This window comes from Aulonocara sp. 'chitande type north' Nkhata Bay, linkage group LG20, assembly GCF_057382095.1.
Source record: "Aulonocara sp. 'chitande type north' Nkhata Bay isolate Kocher_YH1m ecotype deep benthic linkage group LG20, A_spYH_male_GT1.1, whole genome shotgun sequence".
In the NCBI taxonomy this organism is placed as follows: Eukaryota; Metazoa; Chordata; class Actinopteri; order Cichliformes; family Cichlidae; genus Aulonocara; species Aulonocara sp. 'chitande type north' Nkhata Bay.
The window spans coordinates 28,963,935-28,991,906 of record NC_141363.1 but is presented as its reverse complement, the minus strand read 5'-3'; the positions used below and the strand labels follow the sequence as shown (position 1 = coordinate 28,991,906).

At 44.1% G+C, this 27,972-nt stretch overlaps 1 protein-coding gene across 5 annotated transcripts in view; it reads left to right on the top strand.

Annotated features, from left to right (window-relative positions):
- The window catches only part of prkcz (protein kinase C, zeta), a 101,175-nt gene that overhangs the window by 30,858 nt on the left and 42,345 nt on the right, over window positions 1–27,972 (top strand). For 3 of the 5 annotated variants that reach the window (XR_015126727.1, XM_086278647.1, XM_086278644.1), the window contains exon 5: window positions 21,677–21,762. Coding sequence is in view for 4 of the 5 variants with exons in the window: in XM_086278647.1 (XP_086134773.1) it covers window positions 21,677–21,762 (86 nt within the window). In the remaining variant the exon portion in view is untranslated. Of the gene's footprint in view, window positions 1–14,707; window positions 15,017–16,463; window positions 16,516–21,676; window positions 21,763–27,972 lie in introns of those variants that run through there. The other 2 variants (XM_086278645.1, XM_086278646.1) reach the window with 2 other exon arrangements.

Below are 27,972 nucleotides of genomic sequence, written 5' to 3'. Positions count from 1 at the left end.
AGGTCAGACTCACACCGATCATTAAAATGCTCAATAAACAATATTCAGGTTTATGTTTCTTAACGTGCAGAGTGATAACGAAGTACAGTTGTGCCCAGAAAAGTATTCACTGTTATCTGTAATAAAATACAGTGACCTCTGATCCAGTAACAAACCTAAACGTGTGTCTTGTACGGTCATACGTGATGTTACATCACACATGTTCACACACTGTGATTTCTGGAACCGTTCCTGAGCTCATGCAGTGACTTACCTCACGTCTGTTTCTATGCAGTGAGGACCCGCCTATCACAGGCATTCACCTGGCGTCCTGCTGTTATACTATAGAGGACGAGCCAAACACTGAAACTGTCAGTTTTCTGTCACAGTTGCCACATCCCAACTGTTTTTAAAGACGTATTGCTGCCAGCAAATAGAGAATGAGCTCATACTTTTGTATTAATAAGTGTGTGTATAGATGGGTTTGCAAACATCTCTTCTCCTGCAGATGTTTATCAGTGCAGCTATTTAGATGTGGCTAAAACAACCTGGTTCAGTTTCGTCATGATGAAACTATTAATTGTACTTTGTATTATCTGTCTCTGTGCATCAGATCAATGAAGGTAACCCTGGCCATGGAAGGTGCTTCACATGCTCTCTTCAGGTTTTAAACTCTGACCTGGTTCTCTGCCGTCCAATCAAATGGATGGATTTCTGTATGAACTGATTTGTTAACAGGATTTAGAAATTTGATTTGATTACAAAGCTCGGCTGTTCTGAGGTTCATCGTCCACTCAGGAGGACATTCTGTGTAAGCTGCAGAAGCAACCTAACAGATATGTCACCGTTTATTTCAGCTGTCGCTCAGTTTGCTGTAGTTTTCTCTAATAAGGCAGCTGGATGTCCAGGCTCCACACCCACAACTCTGAGCACACCTCTTCACTTTTAAGCATCTCTAGCTCCAGAAATAGCAACAGTAGTTTAGTAATGTGTCAGGCCTCCTGCTGCACTGCAGCACACCCATATGTTCTCGCTGCTTGTTCTAACGAAGCAGCTGGGAAGCTTTCTGCCATTGATCTGAATGTGGAAGCGCCCCACATCTGCTTGGATGTATTTGATTTGCACAGAAGTGACATAATTTGTTACTATTTAAGTGCATGGAGCTGAATTTCATGCAGCATTAATCATCTGGTCACATGTTGACTGAGACTAATCCAGAGCCCAAATATTATCAGCAGCTCAGGAACAAGAGCAGCGTTTGAATCTTTTCTTTAGATGGACTTTGTGTCCATTGTTTTGTAGTCTGTGACCGAATTATTCAGATGTTCAATATCAGTGTAATGCTGCCTCCTTAACCTGTTACTCAAGTTACACATATTCAGGAAAATTCAAGTGACAGATTTTTAAAGATTTGAGAGAATTTTGTTCATTTTGTGAGGACCGGTTTAAGACAGACTCTGAATCAGTTTCAGAGACACACTGCAGATTTAGCATGTTAAAGATTACAGCGGGTGAAGCCTGTGTGTTTGCTGGACATCTCTCGATCTACATCTATCAACACTAAAACGCTCTCAGTGGTAGCTTTGTTAGCGTGGACTGTGGCACAGCAGAGCACCATTGTTCTCTCTCCAACACACTGTAGCTTCTATACTTATCAGAATGATGCATTGTGGTGTCTGCTGAGACAGCGCTGGGCAATAGGACGTCTCACTGAAACACTGAGGATAAGCATTTGTTCTGATAAAGTTATTCCAATGATGACAGTAAATCTTATGATTTTTTTCAGCTATTTATTAATAAGTAGGGATGGGTACCGGTGTCCGGTGCCATGATGGCACCGGTTCTGACATAAACGGTAGTAACCAGACCGAAAAGCAGCGCACATTTCGGTGCTTTATTTCGGTGCTTTTTTTTCCTGAGCTGTGATACACTTCTAGCCAATCATTTTACATTTCCGAGGATAGTAGGCGGGGCCAGGTACGTACGTTCTGTTAGAGCAGAGCTACAGATTAAAAATGCCCAAGGCGAAGCGGTCAAAAGTCTGGCTGTACTTCACAGCAAAATATGCAAACTCAGCAGCAACAAGTGCTTTAAGCTGATACTGTGATACTGTCAAAGGAGGTAACACCAAGAATCCGATTAAACAGCTGGCGACGCATAGCGTTTTTTTTAAAAGCCGAGAAATGCGCCGTATTTGATAGCTTGCTGCGAGACCTCACACCGTGCACGTCGGGTGGGTTGCCAGTTATCGGACCCGGAGCAACATCCCCCAAAACCCCGAAGAATAGAGTCCTGGCCCCTAGCCCTGCCAGTGTAGCAGAAATGATGAGGATGATGATGCAGCTGTTCTTCTCTGCGTGAGTAGCTTAATGTTGTTAGTGTGTAATTTACGTTGAGTAGGCTAACCACGTTATTACATTAATGCAGGTAAGGTGAACTAGCAAACATCATCATAGCTACATGCGTCTGTCTTCTTGTTTGATGGCAGATACTCCCTTCACCCTGGCCAAAAAGGCTAAAATGACCAAAGAAAAAGTGGAAAACAGTTAAACATGAGAGGTTTAGGACAAAGTTTGTGTTTTTTCCATTGTTTAAGCACTGCTTCCAGCCAAGAGTGATACCATGCCACATAGCTGCAGAAAAGGCACACATTGTTATCTTTTTACAAAAAAAACCCCCCAGCTGAACAAGAGAGGTTTTTGGACAAAGTTTGTGTTCTCCATTCTTTAAGCACCGGTTCGAGCACCGTTTAAGCACCGGCACCGTTTCAAAAGTACCGATTTGGCACCGGTATCGGATAAAACCTAAACGATACCCATCCCTATTAATAAGTGACTTTTATGTATATGTATATATATATATATGCCTGTATATATTGTGCTATTCTTAGTTATTGTCTCTCTCTGTTAATGTTTGTTTATAATGGAGCACTGTAACAAAAAATGATTTCCCCTAGGGATCAATAAAGTATTCTGAGTCTGATTCTGATGCAGTCTTAAAGAATTACAGTGTGTGCTATTGTACACAAGAACATCAGGATGTTTTACCAAACAAATTCTAATTTTGGCTTGGCATCAGTTTATGGCCCCGTCAGTCCCAGTGAGACGATTAGTTACACTGTGTGAAGCCACCCTCGCTCACAGAGAGAATAAGCTCTTCCAAAAAATAACTGTTACGTACAAAACAGCTCATGTATAACCAACTGCAGGAGCCGCAGATACAATCGCTGCAAAATCAGTAAATAGAAGCTCAGTAAGGCTAAAAATAATAAGCTAGGAAACAGTCAGTGTAGCACTGTGTATGTTTAGCTGCATTGCGGTCTTCATAAGGACCTTGTTATCACCTAAATCCACTTGTGGCTGCTGTAGGCTGGGACTATACTGCTGTAGGCTGGCACTACACTGCTGTAGGCTGGTAGCTTCCTAGTTGACCTGCCTGCCCTGTGCCATGTTTTTAAGCAGCTGGCACTGTGAGTGTGAGCTTTACTTACAGTGGTGGCCTTCAAACAGTGCAGACACTGAGGTACTGTTGTTCCTTCTGTGGTAATGCACAGTGTCTACATGTGGCTACATTGTATTTCTGTGTCTCTTGTTGAAAGCTTTGGAAAAGCTAAAAATGAGACCTCAGTTATTATTTTTCAATTGAGCATCGTCCAAGTCTAGAATAGACTGTGAGCAGTGATCTGATGGTGTGATGCAGTAACTTATCGACAAGAAGGACACACCCAAATAAAAACATCTCCCTTTACCTGTTTAGCCTGCACTGGCTGAACAGCTGTAAATTATTATTACTGCTAGGGCTGGGCCATATTATACCGTTCACGGTAATACCGGTATAATGTTAGGCAACGATAGGAAAATGAAATATCGCGATAGAATGGGAATAAAACGCGCATGCGCAGTGCCTTTGTTTTCATACGCACATGGCCGCTTGTTGAGTGAAACAGATGAACCAGAATTGGTTTGTAAAAATGGTGCAACTTCAGTGATGTGGAACTGGTTTGGTGTTTGTCCGTCAGATACACGACAAAGCACATTTTTTTGCAGAACATGCAAGCGGGCTGTCGTTATTGTCGTATTTGTCGGACTAAGATGCTCTTAAATCTGGGAGTAATCTGGGTCCTAAACTCCGTATGCTTCAGGTCAAACGAACACTGCAGCATCACCAAGAGTTAACTGTCTAAATTCTTTCATCTTTAATAAAACGATCAGCATTGCTGCTTTACCAGGTGTAACTATGAAGTTTAACTTCCAGGCATCCATGAAAACAAAATGTATTACATTTAACGGAGTTAGAAGTTAGCAGGAAGTTAGCGGAAGTTAGCGCGCTAGTTTCGCTAGTTACCTAAGCATGATATTGCATGTTCTGACTGAGAGATTTCTGAAAAAAATCAAACGTACAGCTCTGCTATCACTTCCAACATAAATGAAGACAGGAAACTAAACAGCAGTGACGTTTGTAGGGTTACTGAAGTTGGGCTAGCTGGTATATAATTATATGCTACGTGCTCGCTAGCGACACAGCTATGTTAGCATAACATAAACAGTGAAGCTGGAGGACGAACACTTAACACTTTTCCACTTATAAACGTTAACGTGAAGGTTCCTCATGGTTAGAGACAAATGCAATCGCATGGCAGGATGCTGTAAACGGACCAAACTTCAGTCAGGAGAACAACTGAGATAATCCATCCACAATACGAGGTTAGTCATTAATATACTGCAACAACATGGGAATAGAGCCGCTGCCAGAGAATTCAACATTAATGAATCAATGGCACAGAAGTGGAGGAAGCAAGAAGAATGAGTTTAATAAAGTTTGATTTATCTGACTGCTTTGTTTCGCTTAATGTGCCTTATAATCCCGTGCACCTTATGGTCCGAAAAATACGTACTGCACGCTGCAGTTTAATGTTGCAAAGCACCTCTTTTTAACTTCAGTGGATATTATACATGGTTATGCTCAGGATATGTCAGCACATTTCTACTGGAAATGCCTTTTGGTTAAACTTTCAGCAAGGAATTTGCATTTGCACTGTTAAATTTTTATAAAGCTTTAATGTACATAAAAACCAGTTTCTTGTTTAAGTGAAAATAAATGGAAGGTTGTCTTTTTGCGCTAGTAAGGTTGTGGAGTTGTATTTTGTCTCGCATCAATTATATCGTCAGTTATATCGTTATCGCAAATTTTCAAATATATATCGTGATAAATATTTTTGGCCATATCACCCTGCTCTAATTACTGCTATAGTAGATATTTATTTATTTATTTACTATGAGCTGAAAATGACAAACAACACTGTAGAAAGAGAAGCAACAAAACATGATGAAAACACCTGAGAACACATCAAACTGTACTACTGTGTATCAAAGTTAAATTTCTTCAGAAAAATGTTCCCTGTCAGTGTTGAGCAGGTTAATCTTACTGCTGCGTGTGTTTAAAGATGAGATCATGTTGAAGACTTTATATTGTGTTTATAGCAGCCGTCCATAAGGAACGTGTCAGAGTACAATCAGCTGTTCATGAGTGTGACAGTTGGCTATCGATGTGTGCAGACAAACTGTTGCTGGGACATGGTCAGCTGTCATTGCTAATGTACTAAATGAGTTAATAACAGCGTTATCAAACTCCAGCTTCTCTGCATCACACACGCTGCCCAGCGGTTACTGTGTCACGCTGACACATCACTGAAGAACCTCCACTTACTCAGGCTGGCTGTGTTTCTGAAGCACAGACTGAGCTCACAGCATGCTGGTCTGCCATCAGCTTACAGTCAGAGAGCAGCAGGTTGTGCACAAACCACCAGAGAAAAAGTCGATGGCTTGCCTGCTTCTTGTTGTTCCCATGCTCATCGCTGCTGTCCACAGGATGCGTCTGAGGCAGCCTTCTACTGTCGGCCTACAGTAGCAGAACTATTCTCAGCTCAGTTTGGAGATTTGTTTTATGTTTTTTAGATGTAAAGAAACGCTCTCAGGCTTAATTGCAGTCAGATACTTTTGTGTGTTCTTGTGTCCATGCAGCTGTCCTAGCTTGACTATGTGATGGACAGTTATCTGCATATTCTGGTGAAATAGTAGCAAAGGGTACGTCCTGTGCAGATGGACACAGGAAGGGTCTGTATTATACAGACTAATGGCCAGACTGTTAACAGAACAGAATACAGAGGGTCACACAGCAGTGTCTCCTGGGACTTGGACAAAGCGTAACAAATAAAAAGCAGAGATTCAGTGATTCTGTTGATGTAAAGAAGTATTTGCAGTGACTTTGTGTCTGCTGATGTCCACATGACTGTCTGTGGGTTCCTGCTGTGGGACACAAGAACCTGCAGACCCTCATGTGGTAATAAATCTTCACCCCTCTGCTACCACAGGGACTTCTGGGTGTCATCCCATCGTCTTCCCACTCAGCCTGTATGACCCGGGTGCCGTGAAGCCCAGTGTGATTGTTTAGTACTTTGGTATGAAGTTCTAGCATCTGATGTTTTCCTGCTGGCTGCCCTCAGCAGTAAATCGAGTCAGAGCAGAGCCTGAGTCACTGTGAGAGCAGACAGATGAGGCTTGTACACACAGCCTGCCTCTGATTATGATGCACCAGTCTCTTCATATAAGAGCTTCCAGTCTCTGCAGAGCCTGCCAGAGCTGATGGAATTGTGTTACTGGTTTTCATGCATGGACTGAAAAGTAATTTAACTGATAATAAGGCAGGGCTGAAGAACATGTTTGCTTTGATTTACCTGTGATAAGGCATCAGCAGCAAAGCCATATGTCATCATTTCCTGTGTGGAAGCCAGTGTCAGTAACAGGGGCTGTTCTTCTGTGCATCTACAGACTGGTGTTCACATGGTTACCATGGAACTGGAACCAGAGACCAGTGTGCTGCTGGGTCCTGAAGTACTGCAGTCAACATGTGTCTGCAGTCGAGTGCTTTCATTTAAGGAGAACAAACGTATTGGATTCAGGGTTCAGAATTAAAGCCATTTTTATAAACAAGAACTCCATTTTCAGACACTAAAAATGGGAAAACATCATTTTCAATGTAGGTTCTTGTTTGTTTGGTAGTTAACGACTCCAGAAACCATGAACATAAAAATTCTTTGTTTCTTCTGTACAGATGCCCTGTTGGGCTCAGATAAGTGAGGAACTTTCCATCTCTTTGGAAAGTCTTGGATGTTTTTGCAGTATGCTTTGATTCGTAACCTGATGTAGTAAACCTGTCTCTGCCAACCCAGGGAAAGATGGATGGTCTCCATTGAGTGGTCTTCCTTTTGTCCTGTTAATGCTGCTGAACTGATGAGTGTTAACTTCTGGTAAGATTGGACCGAATGGTTGATTTGGTCGTTCTTGCAGATGCTACTAACTCTCTGATGGAATAATGATGGATCCTCATGTCCAGAGTCCAAGAGTTAGGCGAACCTTCTGAGACGGGCTAAGAAAAGATGGAGGACAGTAATGTCTTCAGTTATTAGTATGGACGAGTCACTGTGTATGTACACACACTAATAATCCCTGTTTTTAAACCGTGCTAAGGTCCAAACTGCAGGCTCAACACCGGCTCTTGGATGCTGAACTAATGTAATCAGCTGGTCTGTGTGTCGTTCAGTGGTGGGGAGCTGGTTTCCTACTGGTGCACATGGGAATCCCCTGAGTGGAGGAAACTGGAGTTATCAGTGTTTCGTCAGGGTCACAATCAGCAAACGTAAAACAAAATGTGTGATTCAGTGTAATGAATATAGGGAAGCTCACCTTTCATATAAAAAAGCCTTTTCGTATTTATGCAGATGCACTCGTTTGTCTCACTTGATTAAAGCCATTCTGGTTTTAATCAACGAGTGCTGTAGCTGTAACCAAGGCCACATTTCCACCACTGTAAACTGGATAAACTGGAACCACACAGCAGTTTATATAAGTTAGTGAACCTGAGTGATGCAGCTCTGTGATCCTGCTAACACATGTCAGTGATTTCCCTCGCCTCTGTCAGTGCGCCCCAGGGTGGCTGTGGCTACAATGTAGCTTGCCATCACCAGTGTGTGAATGTGTGCGTGAATGGGTGGATGACTGGATATGTAAAGCGCTTTGGGGTCCTTAGGGACTAGTAAAGCGCTATATAAATACAGGCCATTTACCATTTATTTAGCTGGTTTAGAAATAACGAAGGCTGGATGTGATTCATGAACCTGACTGAAAAATGCTGATACATGCATCATGGAGCTCAGTTTGTCTACTATTAGAATGAGTTTGATGATCTTTGATGAATTATTTGGACCCAAGAATCAGACTGAAATGCAAAGTTTACACAGTGATATTAACACGAGCGTGGTGAAGAGAACGACGGTGGCAGTCAGGCAGGTTTCCAGTTAGTGTGGGTGTGTGGATCTCTTACTTATGTTCTGGATGAAGACACCTGTGTAAAGCTTATTGAGGGCGTGGGCTGCTGTCCAGTGGAAACTGGCCTGTAGAGGTGGAGAGCAGGAGGCTGGTGAGAATGAAAGTGAGCAGCATCAGGAACGATGAACAGTGATCTGATTCAGACGAGCAGATGGAGGAACAGCTCCACCCAGGAGCACAGAGCAGGTGACGGCCGCCCATCAGTCCACCTGAAGCAGAGGACCAGAGAAAAAGAGCCCGGCCACCTCGAGGAGCAAACAGACGAACGGCAGGCTGAAGTTAGCTTGTTAAGGACTCAGTGTGCTGACTTCATGGTATGCACTGAGTTAATACTGGTTAAATATTAGATATGTTAATTCATCAGTTTCCCTGTGCAGAGCTGTGTTTTTGGAAAAGCTCGTCCAGTTTGGGATAAATGATATTTTGGCTTGTAGCTAATCACTGTTGAGGCTGGCACAGGAGGGTCAGTGTACGCAGGAGGGTCAGTGTACAGTGGCTTAACAGTCAGTCAGTGAAATCACTGTAGAGGGAGAACTATAGTCAAAACTAAAGCAATAACCTCACTTCCTGTTTTATTTTGATAGTCTCTGTCTCCGTTTCCCCTTAGTTTGAGCCGTGTTCCCACCTGTGGTCTGGTTATCCTCAGTGTGTTCGTGTCCTCAGCCGCCCTCTGCTCATGTTTCCTTAGTAGTTTCCTTTCCTAGTTTCTTCCTGGTTGCAATTTTTTGCATTTCCTTTGAGCCTGTGGGGATGGCTGTCTGTCTCCGAGTGCTGCTCCAGTACACGGCCATAGACTGGTATAAATAAACAGCTGTGGTTTTAATGGGAGGACAGTCTCAGCTTGGACAACTCGCAGGTACAAAAATTGAGAAATGATTTAATGTGAATAGTTGATATCACTGTGTCGTGGTTGGATACGTGTTTGATGACCGGTGTTTCTAATCTCACGTCAGCCTGACAGAGGCTCAGTGACTCACTCAGCCTGAGACACTGTTAGAGACACATGGTTTTTCTAGGACACACACTCACCCTTCTCCTCCTTCAGATCAATAATCTATTTTATCTTTTGTAAGTGGAAAAGCCCGTGGTCACGGTCTTCTGGGAGGAGCGCTCTTTTTATTTTTGCTAACTGGGTTGGAAATAAACCTTTAAGTAACACAGCAGTTGTCTGATCCATCCAGAATTTGGGTCACGTCGCCCTTCGGATAAGAAAATGTTGTATTAAAAGCTGATGATTGAAGCTGTTTTGAACCTCTCTGACCGTTCTGCAGGAAACACATGATTAGAGCTTTGAGAACTGGGCCATGTCATATAAAGGCCCTCTGGGCTCTGTTGTGCTTGGATTTATGCATATTTGAAGCTTTTTCCTCTCTGACAGATCTGATGAGTTTCTCCAGGTAGAGCTGATGAGTTAGGAGGCTCATGAAAAAACTGAAAGGGAGGAGTTTAGGTGCTAAAAACAAGGAGCGTGAATCAGAGTGATGGGAACCTGTTACCTGTTAGGTTTGCACCTGTGCAGTTGTTGTACATCATTACCACAGGGGAATAATGTGGGCAAAGTCCAAATCTTTAAGGAAACGCAGTCTGAATAAGGAACAGGAAGTGTTTGTCTTACATAAACTGGTTATCGCTGTCAGCTAACACCAACCTTGTTACTGATTTACTGCAGCGCTGCTGGTCACGTGTTTTGCTCTGTGTTCTACTCGCTGTTCTCGGTTCTGTTTCCAAGTCTAAAGACAAGAACGTTCCTACACTGGAAGCCAAGGTTTCAATGAAGAGACGCTTAAACCAGTATAGACACAACCATGTTAGACACTGACCACAGCTCTGCAGGAGGATTATTCCACAAGGCCTGGTTATTGTCTGTGTCCGCTAGTAAGCAGCAGTTTTGTTCTACAGGTGAAACGTGTGTAGTGTGACTGTAGATGCACAATCACAGCATTGCCAGCTGAGGTCTGTAGTGAGTTTGCATTGTTTTAAAGAACTCTTGAACTGGAGATCAACACCCATACACACATTACACACTGCCTTTAATTACTGGAGCCTGACAAACTGAACACACCTGAGTGTGACAGGATTTGAGGACACCTGATACACCTGAACAGTTCTACCTGTAGATCTGACTGACAGTAATAATGATGCCTACTGCTGACTGTGCCTGATATTTAAAAACAAGCTTCATTTATTATTCTGCTCACTGTAAAAATGAATAAATAATCCAGTGTTACAACATTGATTGTCAAACATGATGAAACACACCTGTTAAAGATGGTGGTGTATGATACCGCTGACAGAGGCCAGTTGTCACAGTCAGAGTAATCAGACTAAAGCTGTGCTGTGAAGGAAGTTGTTGTGAGTTAGTGACACACTGTTTCCTCTCCAGCTCGCAGGTGTGAGTTTGAGAGTTATTCCAGTACTTCTGATGTGAGGTTTTCTATTTGAGAGGAGCCACAGTATGCAGAGTGGTACACAGTGTTAATGCTGTGCGTCTGTATGTGATGACAGTGAAGGAATTATAGCCTTACATTCACAGAGCGTTCAGACAGACATGTGATGAAATACACACCCCGTTGCTCCTACTATTTCACATCGTATTATAAATATTGTTTGACAGTTACTTTATAATTGTGTTGTGTAGATCCAGAAACATGTTGTTAGGTGTGAGGTGGTACTGTGCTCCTGCTCATCACATACAGCTGACTCTTTGTTCAGTTGTTGGTTTTTCAGCTTTAGTCAGAAACACAACAGATTTAAACACAAATAACTGTCATCCTGTTACCCCATCTAATACACTGTTACAAACTGGCAGGACTGATGACCCACATTACTGTTAACAGATGGTCACTCAATGCTACCTTAATGACAGCTTAACAGATAGCTAATATTGGGTCATGATAACTTTGGCTGCATCCCTGTCTGATGGATCAGATGGATCTGCTTTTTCCATCTGACAAAGCTTTGACGCTGGATGTGCTTCCTGGTGCAACCCTCCCAGTTATCTGGGCTTGGGACCAGCACTGGGAGTACACTAGCTTGTGTCTTTCCGAGCTAGCTAATAGCTATTGGGTAATTGCTAATAGCTGAGCAGCTAACATTACTGTGTGTGCTAGCCAGGCAGCTTTACTGCCACCTTGAGACAAAGTGTTGTGAAGCTCAGCTGCTTCAGGTGATGGTGAGGTGGTTTGCAGCTGGAGCACCACAAACACTGTTGATACTGATGGTGTCACAACTGATCATAATTGTGAGTAACTGAAAGTCAATATTTTGTTCTCATAACCCTGACTTCCAAACAAAACTTTGCTGTAATTGCTGGGGCGATCGTGGCTCAAGAGTTGGGAGTTCGCCTTATAATCGGAAGGTTGCCGGTTCGAGCCCCAGCTTGGACAGTCTCGGTCGTTGTGTCCTTGGGCAAGACACTTCACCACTACTGGTGGTGGTCAGAGGGCCCGGTGGCGCCAGTGTCTGGCAGCCTCGCCTCTGTCAGTGCGCCCCAGGGTGTCTGTGGCTACAATGTAGCTGTACATTCACAGTGTGTGAATGGGTGGATGACTGGTTGTGTAAAGCGCTTTGAGGTCTTTAGGGACTAGTAGAAACGCTATACAAATGCAGGCAATTTACCATGTAATTTAATAAAAATGTGTCTAACTTTTAATTCTGCAAATATCTAATTGAAGAAAACATCTGATCTGATGAATCTCCTGCATTTAAAGTGGTTGGCATGTCCCACTATTGAACTTCTGCAGTAAATAGTGTTAGCCTGGAGCGCATCTGTTCAAAGGGCTAATCCACAAAAGGCTGGTCTCTGTGCGCCCACTGGGCAACCCCTTCAGCTGGCACAAACAAGCTGTACAACAATAGTGTTGCTGAAGCTAGCGTTGGCCAAAGAGAGCTAGGCTAAGCTGCTCTGCTAAGCAAGCTGGTTTCCAAAGCTTCACTCTGGGTTTCCCCATTATCTACCCTGCAGTGTCTCTTTCTTCACTGCATCACTGTTTTACTCACATTTATGTTTAATTTCTCTGTTCATTGCACCACATGCCTGATCAGGTCACTTTGCTTTGCTCTGTTGTTGTAGAAGTTCTGAACTCAGCATCCAGCACCTGATCTGGTCCAGAAGAAGCACACACAAAGGAGCATTTGACCAAAGATTTGTGTAGTCTGGTACATTGTTGTGTATGTGCAGCGTGTGTTCCAGCTCTTAACATTACGAGGTTTCAGCAGCCTAATAATAAGCAATCTAATAAGCTCAACCACTGTATAGACTACGTATAAGACAAATGGAGGTTTGTATGAATATGTGTCCAAACAGACTGAGTCTTTGTAAAATTCAAAATCACCAGTCATTCAAACAGTAAAACAGTCATTCAGTGTCCTATGGTTTTTAATGACTTCATCAGTTTTAGCCCCCCTCTACTACCCCCTCTTCTACTACTACTCTTGGTGTGCTTGGATCAGTGTCCTGTTGCATTGCCTCACATCTGACTCTACAATGCTTTGTTGTACAGACGAGTTCATGATCAGATCCTGTGGTTGCATTCAAGCCCAAATCATCAGCGCTGTGCTTGATAGCTGGTTTGATGTGTTGGTGCTGTTTGTGGGGTTGTCACTTTGCAACACTAACCTGTGCTGCATGTTCTCTGTACTGAACAGAGGCGTTCCCCTGGCAACCCTTACAAAGAAGCCACAAACTGTAATATTGTATCGTATGGTGGCTGTAATGCTCGTTGATGATTAGTTAAGTCATTTGATTAGCAGCAGCTCGCTGCTCCTAAAGCTGTGGAACACAGCTGTGCTTTCTTCTTCTGCATTTTGACTTAGTGCAGCATGGCGTTATGATATTATAGCAGTAGTCCATTTGAGCTTATAGCTAGATGATTTTGTTTCATTATATGTAAAACCCGAGGATTTAAAGAGGGTGTACTTTTTGATTTTACCATAACTTTAGTCCAGCCTTCAAATCAAGAACTTCATTAGCTTCATTAGCTTTGACAGGGTGTCCAAAATTAAAAGTTACTTTACAATCCTGTTTCTCATCAGTGTGAAATAAATAAAGCTGTGTGACAGTGAATAGTATTAAGTCATGTGAACAAAAGCTGGGTGATGTTAGCCTGTCCCATCCCAGCAGAGCGCCTCTTGTGCAGCTCGTCTTCGTTCAGAGTGGAAGCATTGCACTGACCGCTTCTGCAGTGCTGCTTTTCTAACACTGTGTATAACCTTTCTCCGTCACTGTGAAGGAATGCAAAAAATGTTTGCTCAGCCTCCCCTGGTGTTGCAACACGGGCAGGCAAGCGTGTTCTTATGGTGGACTTGATCGTGCTCACATGTGAAACACAGAGACTCAAACAGAGACTTAGTTCAGTCACAGAGAGGCTGTTACCTGATAAACGGTGTTGAAGCCAAATCACAGATGTTTTCTGTTTATTGCTCACATCCTGATACATCACAGTTGCTTTCTGAACACTATTTTCCTGTTGGATCAGCATACACACGTATGTTGTCTTCATGCTACAGGTGGAAGTGATCGTTCTCGTGTCTCAAGCCCAGCTGAGGAATCTGACGACATCGTCTTTGTTTTTGTCTCATTGTGTTTGATAAAAATGTTTTTGCACTGGCCCAGAGCAGAAAACTAACAGGGCTGAGCTCATAGGCTGGCCTCAGCGCTCAGGGCATTCACACACATATAGCAGCAGGATAGTGTTAGCTATTGGTAATGTTTTTACTCTCGTCTCTGAGAAGTTGTTCATGTATTTATTTTTCATGTGGCCACCAAGTAGATCATTTATTGTAACTCATTTTGTTGCCTCAACCTTCACCAGAAGCCTTGAATTTGAACGTGTGGCATTAAACAGAAAAGGGTCTCATGGTCTCTGTGAGCAGCGCTGCTGCTTCTGTGTCTCAGTAGAATAATAGTTAAAAGTTGTTTGGGGTCCACACAGTGATGCAAACCAACAACACGAAGCATTAGAGCTGAACTGACCCAACGTATGTCCAAAGAAACAAACATTACTGTTGGCTGACCTTCATATAATGATCGTTGTGCTTTCAATAACTGAATAATTATCTTTGTCCAGCACAGTTTTGATCTCACAGTCCTTTTTTATGATGGAGTAAAATAACATTGTCACATACGCTCTTCAGGCCGTGTCCAGAATCAGGGCTGGAAGTGTCATGCAGGATGTGCTGCAATAGGCACAGTCACTAAAAATAGAGGTGAGCTTTATATTTAGGGTAAAACGTGTTGCCTGCAGAGCAGGGTGGTGCTGCTGGAGTCAGAGCTTGCTCTGCCATCTTGTGGGCAGCCAGCTGTAACTGCAGCATGGGTGCAGACGGTGAAAAGCCTCAGTCATGTGATGTGATCCTTTCTCAGTGAGAAACATTTGATGCTCAACGGCAAGAAGGAATAGGAAAAATGGTGTTTGTATGGCACGGAGCTTCATTTGAGGTGACAGGAGGCTGAAGAGGAGCAGCCACAGGGGACTGTGGAGGGAACAGAGGAGGAGAACGCGGGGCTGTTCGCTGAGAGCAGGAGTAGGAGGAGAAAGGCAGCGTGAGGGAAGCAGCAGCAGGAGAGCACCATGAGATTCCCAGTATGAAGGAGCCGGAACATTCTGCTGGAGGGATGCTGCTCCTGCTGCTGTTCTACATTCGAGTCAAAGGTAAGGTGAGCGTGGAGCACATCGGGTCATCTGAGGCGTGTGCAGAGAAAGGTCGCACGAGGGCTGAGCGAAGGTGCCAGTGATGATGATGTCATTAAAGGAAATGGCTTGTTTGGATGTTTCAGCGTTTTAATCCTGGAATTAGTGGAATTGTTGAACACTTCATTTGGTTTCAGCGCAAAGACACAAGAACGAGATCCATCTCATTATATCAGTTAGAGAGAATAACAGGAAGTATTTTTAATTGAACGCCTCCCCTGTGTTGTTTTGCCGCGAGTATGGGAGTCTTTCTGACAGCCTCGTTCCCAGTACAACCAGTGTCAAACCCACAGTGTCTCCCTATCCTCAGTTGGGACCAGGAGTAAGGCTGTGTCTGTATTTCAGCTTTTTGACTTGATGGCTTTAGTTAAGTTCCCGTACACGCTCTACACGCTGTGTTCCTGCTGAAAGTCATTTATTCAGATGTTACGGCTGAGATGCATCACTGAGCACGACAGACTGAGCATCCGACTTTAAAACAGACACTTTGAAGGTACCGCTGGAAACGATCTGTGTTGTTGACTACGATGAGCATTTATAAGTTCATACATGCTTAAATTTGTTTCATAGGCTGAAGTTCCCAATCACACCATGCTCACATATTCTTTTATGAAACAAGAACTTTTCACAGATTTCTAAGGCAGCATGTTGGCGAGTGTTTGCTTTAACAGCAGAGGGTGCAGCAAACAAACCTGAGGACACGCCCTGCATCTGTGATTATCTCAGGATAAGATTCAAAGGTGGCTCCTGAATAAAAACTGCTCATACATAAATAATACATAAACAGTTCATATTGTCACAGTTCATTTGATTCCGTAGAAAGTTCGTATAAAGTTGTCCATAATAATCCCATAATAATAATGATAATAATAATGAAGATTTTATGGGACTTTGTTGTGTAGTTTTGTCTCCTTCTCTTCCAGCACAGTAAGTCTGTTGTGTTATCACAGACGGTCTAACGGTGTCAAAAACACCTCGGGGCTGTTTTATTGATCTGCTTCAGCTTCTTTGGGAGCCAATAATAGCCTCGCTTTATGTAACAGCCTTAAAAACTGGCAGCAGAGAGTAACTTGGCCCAGTCGGTCTGTATTTCCTGAGAACGTGCTCGCTGTGTCGCTGATGAACGCTGCTGCTAATTCCTTTAAGAGTCAGTGAAAACAATCAGTTTGACTCTTAAAGCTCGCTGTTTCCTTTTTTCTGCGCGAGTCTGAGGGGAGGGGTGGGTGTTGTTGGTAACGTATATGCTGCTACTTTCCTGTTAGTGAGAGGAACAATGTCTGGAAGTGAGTCAAACCCTTGTAAATGTCCTGTTCTGGAGAGATTTGGTAGTACCACCCTGCTCTCCTGCTCCACAGCTCGCTGCGTAAGTCACAGTATATCTCCGATAGGCTGTCTGCTCGTCTTCATCCCTCCAGTGGACAAGATGGCGGGACTGTGTGCTTTGGCCTTTGCATCTGGAGGTATGGTATCGTTTGATTCGCCTGCTCTGCTTTGCTCATTCACTTTGGGCCATTCTTACTATCACCTTGGCAGAAATGTGGGACAATGCAACACTTGTTCTCCTCAGGGGTATGCTGTACTAGGTCAGCTCTTTGAAGCTTTGCCAGTCAGTGCAAGTGAAGTGTAGCAGAGTTTACAGCACATTTGGGCTGTGAGAGGTCCTGTGATGGTTCTTTAATGGGAGGCATGGAGCTCTAACCACAGTCGACTGTTTGTGTTTCACAGCTGCTCATCTGAATTTTAACACCTAAAAGAACATGGATGAGACCGGGGAATCCCATTGGTCTATTTACCATATCTTGTGGTTAACACCAATGTTTGAGTTAAAACTGCACAATATCACGATGCTGACAGGGGCATCATGCTAACTCTCAGGTTAACATTACCCTCGTTCTCCAGCACTATGCATCTACTAGTTCCTTCAACAATACTCTTACTTTACCAAGCACATGATCTTTTCACTGGCTGACTGAGATGTGCTCCTGCTGTGTCCGAGGCTAGGAGTCGAGTCAGGCTGTCATTTTAAATTCAACTCAGTTCTTGCCTCAAGCCACTTTATATTGTAAGGTAAAGACCCTGCAGTATTAGAAAGCAAATCATTAGCAAGCAGTTGTTGACAGTGGGAAGGAAAAACTACCGTGTAAGAGGAAGAAACCTGCGGCAGAAGCAGGCTCAGGACAGAGGGTCGGGGTAGAGACGGGACAAACTGTAGGAGAGACGGCCATACTTTAACCGATTTATAAACACAGAGGAGCAAAGAGGAAATGCTCAGTGTATCATGGGAAGCCCCTCAGCAGCCCAAGCATATTGCACCATAAGTAGGGGGTTGTTCAGGATCACCTGATCCAGCCCAACTATAAGCTTTATCACACAGCTTTCAGTCTAATCTGTCTCCTGAATCCACACCAGGACCTGGTTCCACAGGTGGCCTTCACATGCTTACACGCAGGTGTATTCTTTGAAGCATCTCTTTTGGGGCCAGTGCCTTTAAAGAAGCCGTTTACATATTCGCAGCCATTGAATATTGATCGATTGTGATGTATTAGTTTGAGTGGTAGAGCCACTCTGTTAACACAGTAATCAAATACAGTGCACTGAGAATGAAAACACTGAAACTGAGAGTGTGTCCTAATGATCCTGGCCATGTCAGAGGGGACACGTGTCAGTGACACAGGCCCACACAGGATCTGAGTGGATAAAACATTCCCCCACAGTGCAGCTGTGGTGCACAGACACCAGAGCAGTGTTTGCAGCAGCCTGTAACCATCAGTCTTTCTACTGATTTATTATTATCCATCCATCCATTCGCTTCCGCTTATCCTTTTCAGGGTCGCGGGGGGCGCTGGAGCCTATCCCAGCTGTCATAGGGCGAAAGGCGGGGTACACCCTGGACAGGTCGCCAGTCTGTCGCAGGGCTAACACACAGGGACAGACAACCATTCACACTCACATTCACACCTAGTGGCAATTTGGATTATTCAATTAACCTATCCCCACAAGCTGCATGTCTTTGGACGGTGGGAGGAAGCCGGAGTACCCGGAGAGAACCCACGCAAACACGGGGAGAACACGCAAACTCCACACAGAAAGACCCCGGCCTGATGGTGGAATTGAACTCAGGACCTTCTTGCTGTGCGGCAACAGTGCTAACCACCGTGCCACCGTGCTGCCCCATATTTATTATTAATGCTCTGATTATGAAGGTTCCCCCCGACAAGTCTGTATGGCACAAAGGAGGAAACTCGTGTGTTGAAGCTCCTTCTGTCTCATGGTTTTATCAACACACTGAGCTAATTGTTGCAATTTACCACTTTGCACTTAATGATTTAATCATACTGTATTTAGCATTGTGTGGGCATGTGCTGTGTGTTAAATCACACATAGGTTTCCTCACACGTCTCCCCACATTAGCATGTGGTGTCTCATCCCCATCTCCCTCACCCACCAGTAAGAAGAAAATAGTGGGTAACTATGGAAACACACTGCAGTGGTTCTCTTTTTCTTTGGAGGGCTTAAGAAGATTTAAGGGAGTTCACAGACAAAACTGTAAAGAGCGAGGCCTGTTTGTGCTTCAGATCTCCACAGCCTGGCTTCACACAGACCCAAAGCAGCCACAGCTTCTTGTTGTTTGTGCATTAAACATAGCAGAGTCACTCTACAGCAGGGCTACTTTAGTGACACGAGGTCTCTGTGACTTCAGTTTTGCCTTTAATGCCCAGTAAGCTGGTCATGCTTTGGTGCATTTCAGTCCTTGTTTCTATGGTTCTCATGTGCAAATAGAAACGAGCGCTTCATTTTTGGCTTGGACGAGGCTCGCACCACACTGCACGCTTTAAAGTGACGTGCAAGCAAGATGGCTACACCAGCTGCTCATTAATCAGCCAGTCACATAGCTTTAAGCCTGTAAACATGGACGACCTGCAGAAATTCAAAGTAAACATTAGAATTCTGTGTGGCTGACCTCGACCATCCATGGTGACCACAGCGTGCCCATTTTATCTATGTGCACAGCATGCACGCCAGCTCCAAGGCAACAGCACAAGCATGCAGTATATGGAGGTGATGCACTGTCCCAGCTGCTGCTCTGCAGAGGTGTCAGCCCCTACGTCAGCTCAGCACTAAGAGTGGATAAGGATATCGATTCAGGAGTCACTGATCCACCTCGCTAACATCTACACCGAAAATCTGAGGAGTAACAGGGACTGAAGGAACAACTGGAGCAGCTGCACAGATCCCTCACACTGCCTGGCCTGTGGTAGAGGACCTTAGCCTGATGAACACACAAATACTGTTTTATATATTACACACACAGTGATGCTGAACATGAGAATGCACAGACGTGTACACGACGCAGAGTAGAAATCAGATTCAGCACCACGGTGAGGTCTGCTTTCAGAAGATTTATCGTCTGTTTGCACCTTTACTGACAGGTTCTGACATCCTCATGACAACATGAGCATGGGTTACCATGGCAACAGAGGCAAAAGATGTGTGAGTGGAGGACGTTATTAGGCCACGCCCATCACTGGAGAAACTAACTAGACTGGAAACCTAGTACAGATGGGGATGGGGGGGGTACACTGGGAGAGCAGCTAATGAATAATTAGTGAGAGGGGAGATGGTGATGCCACATGGCTGTGGCTCATACTGTGGTGAGGTGGTTGTGTTGGGTTGTTGGAGTAAACTGCAGGAGGCGACACACACAGGCTGTGCCTGAGGCTGTGTAACATGCTGCTGCTCAGCACTATGCTCTTTAGTAACAACTCTATGAAGTCTTATGAAGATTGAGTTTAATGAAATGAAAAGTAGTATTGTTCTTTTCAGTGAGAAGGTATCTGACCTGACAGGGACAGATCAGCTTTGTGGGTGTAAGATGTCATCATGCTTATTTCTGCTTTTGTTTTAATGAACTGGTCACAGGTAATATTCACTGGTGTAATGCTAACTGTCAGCATACATTTTGATGAGTTAATGACACTCATGGTGAACTCAGCCATAGTAAAAATGACTACAGCGTGTTGAGTGGTGTAGCAGTCCGTGGAAACGGTGTCGTCTTCTGACTAAAGGCTTAAATCCCGATGATGTCACCAGTTTGGAAGTCAGTGTGAGGACTGGATGGTGACTTTTTTTGTCTCTGGGTGACTCTGCTATTATTCCCTTGTTGGATGATGGTGCAGCCTGGATGGGTCTTTGGAGAACAGGTGATTTATTCTCTTGGCCGGAGCTGTGAGCCTGTGTTTGGCAGCTTCTAGAGCCACACTCATGGACACCTGGTACTAGGAGTGATCTGTGAGGCAACATATGCAAGTATCTGCACGAGGACTTTGTGCTCTTTGTTGGGGTCTTACCTGAGTCTCACCACAATCTTCATCCTCAGCTCAGCAGGTCCGTCTGTCATTGGTGACTGTGCATTAACCAGTCCACTTCTGCTCTGTTCTCCCAGGGCTGGCTCCATACTGTTGTTCCCACTGTGCTGTAGCTGTCTTCTATTATTACTGTTATTGCAGTGAGCTACTCGGTGCTTCTCACCCATAGCTGCTATATGCATATAACCCCTCTCACTGCGGTGGCTGGTATAGTAGCAGTCTGTGGTGGCCAATAATACGGTTTCATGTTTGGGGGTTGGAGTCCTCTTTCATACAGTATCAACAGTGTTGGTTTGAGTGAGTGTATCAGAGAGGATTCGGGTTGTAGGAGACCGCACTGATAAACAGGGCTTTTATAACTGGTTGTAACGTTTCTTTTTTATTCTTTCATAGTTTAGAGGATTTAGTATTGTTGATGTTATAAGAAAACTGCCCACACGACTCAGCTTCATGCGTTATGTTGGAAATGTTAGCAGGTCGGTTTGATTACAAATGTGAGGACTTGTTGTTGTTGTTGTTGTTCTCCAGTTTGGATACCAGAAGAGTTTCTCCGTATTAAGCCATCAACACCTTTGTGTGCAGCAGGTGAGGCAACATCTGACAAAGCAGCATTGTGTGAGGATGGAAGCACACATGACAGCAATGTGATGAAATAATCCTGCAGAGAATAAACACAAACAGAAGTCTTTATAGTGCTTCTTCATTCCATTCAATGAGCCTGATAATATTAATGACAGTGTGTCTGATAGGATTGTTTCAGACGGTCACACTATTGATGAGCCCAGGAAAGCCTTTGTAATAATGTTAAATATTGTTTCCAACAGCAGCAGCTCTCACACATCTAAATGAAGCAGCAGTTTATTTTTAGCTGACTGCACGGTCCTGTTATAAATAGCTTCACCGTCACAGTGTCGTCTGAATAAAAGGAATTATAAGGTACTGATGAGTTTATTCATCGGGTAAAACAAGCAGTGATGGAGGCGCTGAGGGAGAAACATGAAGGGAGGAGATTGAAGAGTGGTGAGGGAGGGCGTGGAGAAGGCAGAGCAGTGTGAGCTTTTACTGCTGTAGAGAAACCCGACGCTGATCTTCCCCCCTCGCTCAAACTCTGATGTTGTGCATGAAACCTGGACCTTTACCTCACTTTTTACCTGATTGTATCACTTTTTTCTTTTATCTTAGCTCCCCCTCCATCCCTCTCTCAATTAGTCCCTCATCATGCTACAGCTCTACAACCGTTTCCTCTCTCTCCTAGAATCGATCTACCGACGGGGGGCCAGAAGATGGAGGAAGCTCTACCGAGTGAACGGACATCTCTTCCAGGCCAAACGCTTTAACAGGGTGAGTGTCCTCAGGTCTTACTAATGCTCACTGGCACCTGAGGAGAACACTGGGTAACGGCTGCACTCTGCCTCGCTCAGGGTCATTCGAGCCACTGGAGATATATAATGTTAACCGTTGCTGTAGCCGTGCGTATGAACATCTGCCCTGTGCCAGTCTGGACTTGCAACATATGAAGCAAGTAAGAGGCGACAGATGTGTGTGTGTAGTTGCAGCTGGTAGAGCATCCGTTAGCAGCTTTGCCTTGTCTGAAAAAAGTATATTAGATTGTTTTAGTCACCAAATACTGACACTGGTGTTTGTGCTGCTGTATTTTTGGCCTCATGTGTCCAAAGAGCGTCCAGACGGGTCAGGCTGTGTTCAGGTGTGTTTAACCCTGAGCGTTACAGGGTGTGACGTACACACCTGAATGACAGCACCTAGCTGAAGCAGACACAGTAAGGACCGCTAACTACTGAAGTTAGTGGTGTTAGTGCAAGATGCTGCTGAGCGACGTGTCAGGAGGGTGAATATAGGCTCTGACCTGGACTGTCTATTACTGTGAAAATAAAAGGTTTAGTTGGGGAAACTGTTACTTTGTGGTAATTATTTATAAATATCATGATTTAGTGTGTTACACTGGTATGTTTGTGTCATAAACATCCTGCATTTAAATGATGACAGGTAACCCAGTCACCTCACAGCTAAGCTGTTTGAACACTGGTGCATAATTCCCGGTGTCCTCGTTGTGGCTGGTTCCCTCATCTCAGCTCAGACCTGGAAACAAGTGGGTGTCTCTGTGTGGGATAGTTTTCCATTTGATGTTGCCTCAGCGAACATGATGATGAATGAGGCCAGCCCTGTGGTTTAGAGGATGATATTTGGTGTTCCTGTGTCAGGACAATATGCCCATGATCATGGAAATGTAAACGCCCTCCAATCAGTGCACACAGTTTCACAGACAGAGCTGTGTGCTTGTTTTCCTGGTTTGTAATCCAGCTTGGAGTGAGATGGTCTTAATGTGCGGACCAGAAAGTGGATAAGCTGAGTGCAGGCAGCGTGCTGGCTCAGCACTATGGCTCTCGGGGTTAGTATTACTGATGCACTCTGCCTTATTCAATGAAGAAATAAACTGTATGCAGGTATACACTATAGTGACTAGAGATGGACCGATCCGATATTACGTATCGGTATCGGTCCGATACTGACCTAAATTACTGGATCGGATATCGGAGAAAAATAAAAAATGTAATCCAATCCATTAAATATCACGAAAGCACCTCACAAAACTTGCAACACGCCGTAACTCACCTCAGAACGTTAGCACGTCGGAGCAGTATGCATCACGTGATAGAGCGGCTGTGGCATGCGGGACCTGTCGGTGGTCTGGATAGCATTTGGAGCTTTGCTAGCAACCCGGCATTTCATCTCCGACAAAGTTATCCCGAGAGAAGTAAAGCAAGTGTGTAAGTCCATCTCTGAATGTTTGTAAAGCATTCCTGCGTTAAGCTTAACAAACGATATATGGAGCGACTGCCTCTTCTTGCTGCTACTTCAATCATGAAACTGCTTAACGATCAGCTGATCGGCTTTTCTGTCACGAGTCCGTGTCTCTTGTTTGCTTTTGGCCCACTTTGCACCAGAAAGAGGAAACCAGCGGCTGAACAACAGCAGCACGTTTAAGCTTGATCAGCTGTTGTTAGAATTTATTTAATATTACTTTCTACTCGAGGATCTTTTTCTACGTAGCTGACGGCTGGTAACTGTGCAGGGGCGGATCTAGCAAAGTTTAGCCAGGGGGGCTGATAGGGCATTAACAGGGAAAAGGGGGCACAAAGACATACTTTTCTTTCTTATTCTCATTTAAAATGTCTAGCTTTTAATAAATAATTATCTGACACCCAAAGTTTTAATTTGATGCAAAATGAATAGAAGTCCATTATTGTATATAGTAACTATTAAGTCTAATATATATACCCTAGTAAGCTATAGTACTTTTTCCTTTGGGAAGGTACCATCTGTGCAGTCTGCAATTTTGTTGAAGAAAGATGTTGAATCTATTTAATATTTCTTGAAAAATAATTGATTTCTGTGCATTTTTTTTCACACTGCATCAAATTAAGGTTGATTACGGCGATTAAGCATCATGAGGTGGAGCGTGAGGGGTGGTTCCCTATTTTTTATTTATTTATTTTTGTTGTTGCTGGGAGTTGGAACCCTATTAGTTAGGTTGCTTAATATTTATGCTAAGTACTCTTTAAAATACCAGAATAGGGAGGATGGTGTAGGTTTAAGTTTATTAGATTGATCAGTATTGCTGAACTATGAAATATTTTTTTTTGCATACAGGTATAACAGAATAGCTTTAGTGTAGTTGTTGTTTTAAACTTGAGTATGAACTTATACAAAATGCAGCAAGATATTTAAAAAACAGTTTTGTTGATTAAAAAACATTATATCGGATTCATATCGGTATCGGCAGATATCCAAATTTATGATATCGGTATCGGACATAAAAAAGTGGTATCGTGCCATCTCTAATAGTGACATACAACAACTATCGTCACAGTGAGAGAGCTGCTGTTCGCTTCATGCTGCTGTCGTGTACAGTTTCACTGCTGCCTATACAAATAAGACCAGTTTTCATCTTAAAATACCAAATATGTAGGAGAAAGTGTAATCCCTGCCTTGATTATGTTGATTATGTTCCCATTCAGGACCTTTAATATTTGCACTGAGGTCCTAAGAATGACATAAAGGTTTAGGACTTGCTACACAGTGTACAGAAGCTTTAACAGGACCAGTTGCCCAGAGTCTCCGGGACTAATGCATCTTACCCTAATAGGAACTGCTGAGGAGGCGGGGAGATGCACCCAGCCCTTACTGCCTATGTGCAGATACCTGCACACCTCTGATGACCCACTCACTGAGCAGCTCTGATAGTTAGGTATAATATAGAACAAGAACAACCCATCTTTTTTAAAAGTGAATATCCACGATTTAGATTTTATATTTAGACAGGATATTTATTGAATTAATTTGGCGGTGCTTTCATGAAGGTGTGAAAGCACCTCATGAAAGCACGGGGTGGCTGTAGCTCAGGTAGTAGAGCGGGTTCGATCCCAGTCTGCTCCAGTCTGCATGCCAAATATCCTTTGGCAAGATACTATACCGAGTGTGTCTGAGTATCGGAGTGTGAACGTGTATAAATGTTAGTTAGGTAGCACTGAAAACCCAGACAAGTGCTTGTGTGAATGGATGTGATTGGGTGAATGAACAAGTTGTATAAAGTGCTTTGAGTGCTCAGAGTAGAAAAGCGCTGTGTAAGACCCGGTCCCTTTACCATTTACCAAAAAATGGGCCCAAGTGTAAATTTGTGAGGCAAACTTGGCAGAACCTTTATATCCAAAACAGTGGCAAAACAAAGTTCAACATCCAAGGGAAACACTGGGAATTCCAGGAATACACTGAGGAAACCCCGTAGGTAACAGACTAGGAACAACAGATGAGGAACACAGCGTGCTGACACAGGGAAGTAGAAACAGTACGACGGGATCTAAACCCTGGGACCCAGACTCACCACAGAGACAGAACAAACAAACTCAAAACAAAACAAACTCTAAGAACTGTAAATGAATTTGACACTGCACAACTACCACTGGTTTAGGAGAGGATGAGCAGAGACAGGTCTCCTGCCTGGCTGCATAGAATGAAAAGCAGATGTGGAACACTCCCCTAAACCCCTCACATCTACCACCATGGCAGAGTGACGTGGGAGGAAATATTCCATCCACGGTCGTTTCCTGTCGTAATCCTGCTGAACTTTCTCCAAGATAGCCCAGTGTTCACCACAGCTGAACACTCAGCTGCTAACAGCCTGACAGCGATCTTTTCTCCACAGGGGGTGTCATCTGCCTGCATTTCTAGCTTTATCTTATACTCAAGTGCTTCTGGCATTACTGTGGCAGTGGTGTATAAAAGCTCACTGGTTTCCATGGTGGTGATAGTGGGGATATGGTGCAGAGGTCTTCCAGAGACCATCCAGGACAGAATTCCAGGATGTAAGATAAAAGCTGGTAGGATGTAGACTGAGAGGCACAATCAGGTGGGTGGGATAGTGTACAGGTGGTTTCATCAGATTCCTGGCACAAATCTCTCGATCCATTCCCCCCATCACTGGACCAGAGGTGGTTCCACCTTAGGTAGGCGAGCAGCAGCCGTGCTCCCATTCTTCACGACAGCCAGTGTCACAATGACCAGTTAACCTGACATGTGTGTCTTTCACTGTGAGAGGAAGCTGGTGTACCCCCAGAGAACCCACACAGCTGTGAAGATGGGAACATACAGAACCCACACTACACCAAGTCACGTTTACTTCTATCACAGCTTTAATCTAAAATGCTTTCAGTGACTCCACAGCTCTTACAGGTAATACCCATCCTGCCACGGTGACACGATTAAACCTTTATTAGAAGCCAAACATTACGCTGCACACATGTATTCACCAGCTGCCCACTGCTTGTCACCACTCAAGTCTTTTCCACATGTGGTAAATCAGTTTGATTGGACAGCATATTGAAAGCATCAGCCTGAGCAGTTCTGTGAGCTCGGCTTGTCATGGCTTCCAACACACGAGGCAGTGAGACACACAGCTTCACATTCCTAGTTTTACTGAACCTTCATGGGCTTTGTGGTGCATATTAATCAGGCATTTAACTAATTTAGCATACAAAGACTGTGCAGCTGTGGCATGTAAGGAGTGTTGTGTATAGATATTTAGATTTATAGATTGGGGCACATTAGGAAATGTACATCAAGTCAGGAGATGTTCCTGCTGTTTCCTTCATGAATTCATAACAGCAGGCGCCTGAATTGTTAAACAGCTGGCTCTCAGACTGGGACTTGTGTGACTGTTGCTATGCCAGCTCCCAGGATTCTGGTTGGTTACTGTGTTGTCCTCAGGATATAAATAAGAGCTGAGGAGAAGTAGGCCAAATTTCTCCTCCTTTCTCTCACTCTCTCTCTTTACATCTGCGTCCCTCCCTCTCCGTCTGATGTTTTCAGAGGCAAAGCTGCTCTCTGGCTCTCTCCCCTCTGACATCGTGGGCTGTCTTTAGCTCCTGTTTCCCATGTGATGAGGACGGCGTTGGAGGATGACTGACAGCGTCCTCTCATGGAACAAAATCCACACAAGCAAACACAAAACATGCTAGCTCAAACGTGAGAGGAGCATGTTTGTGACTGCTGGTTACAGATGTGTAAACCGAATCAGATGAAGTATATTATATTGTATCTTTAGCTTTCTAGCCTGGTCTTTTTCCCACAGTGACGTCAGTTACACTGGGCGTCATGAGGAGTGGGACAGAGAGTTGTTCATGGTTGACCTTTGTATCCTCAGTGAACAGCATCCATATACAGGACCTGCAGGTGTTGGGCACTGGGCTTAAAACAAAGCCATTTTCAGGCAGACACAGGTTTGCCACATGTATTCACTCATCTGCCTTCACATGCATATGAACTTGAGTCACACCCCATTGTTAATCCATAGGGTTTCATATATGATGGTGGCCCAACCTTGGCAGCTATAACAGTTTCATCTCATCTGGGAATGTTGAAGCTTTTGGAGTGTTTATGGGATTTTTGAGTGTTCTTCCAGAATCTGTGCGGTCAGACACAGCACACACGAGTGTCTCGCAGTCGCTGCTCTGATTCATCCCAAAGGTGGATGAGATCTTGGGTTGAGGTCACGACTCTGTGCAGGCCAGTCAGCTCAGTCATGTCTTTATGGAGCTGCTTTGTGCACTGGTGTGCAGTCTTAGAGGCCATCCCCAAACTGTTCCCACGAAGTTGGAAACATGAAGTCGTCCCAGATGTCTTGGTATGCTGAAGCATTTCTTTAAAGGAAACTGCTGACACACAACCCCACACGAAAATACCTCCTACACCAAACCTAAAACCTGGCACATGTAGTCAGATCAGCACCGTTCTCATGGCAACCGTCAAACTCATATTCACCCATCGAATTGCCAGATGGAGAAGTAGCTCAGGAGGTAGAGCAGGTCATACAGTGATCGGAGGTTGGGGGTTCGAGTCCTGTCTCCCTTGGGTTAGTAAGCACTTAAAGCCATAGAAGGAAGTGGATGGGTGAATGTAGCATGTTGTATTGAGGTGCTTTGAGCTCTCTGGGAGAGTAGAAAAGTGTTTTGTAAGAATCAGACCAGTTCCCATTTG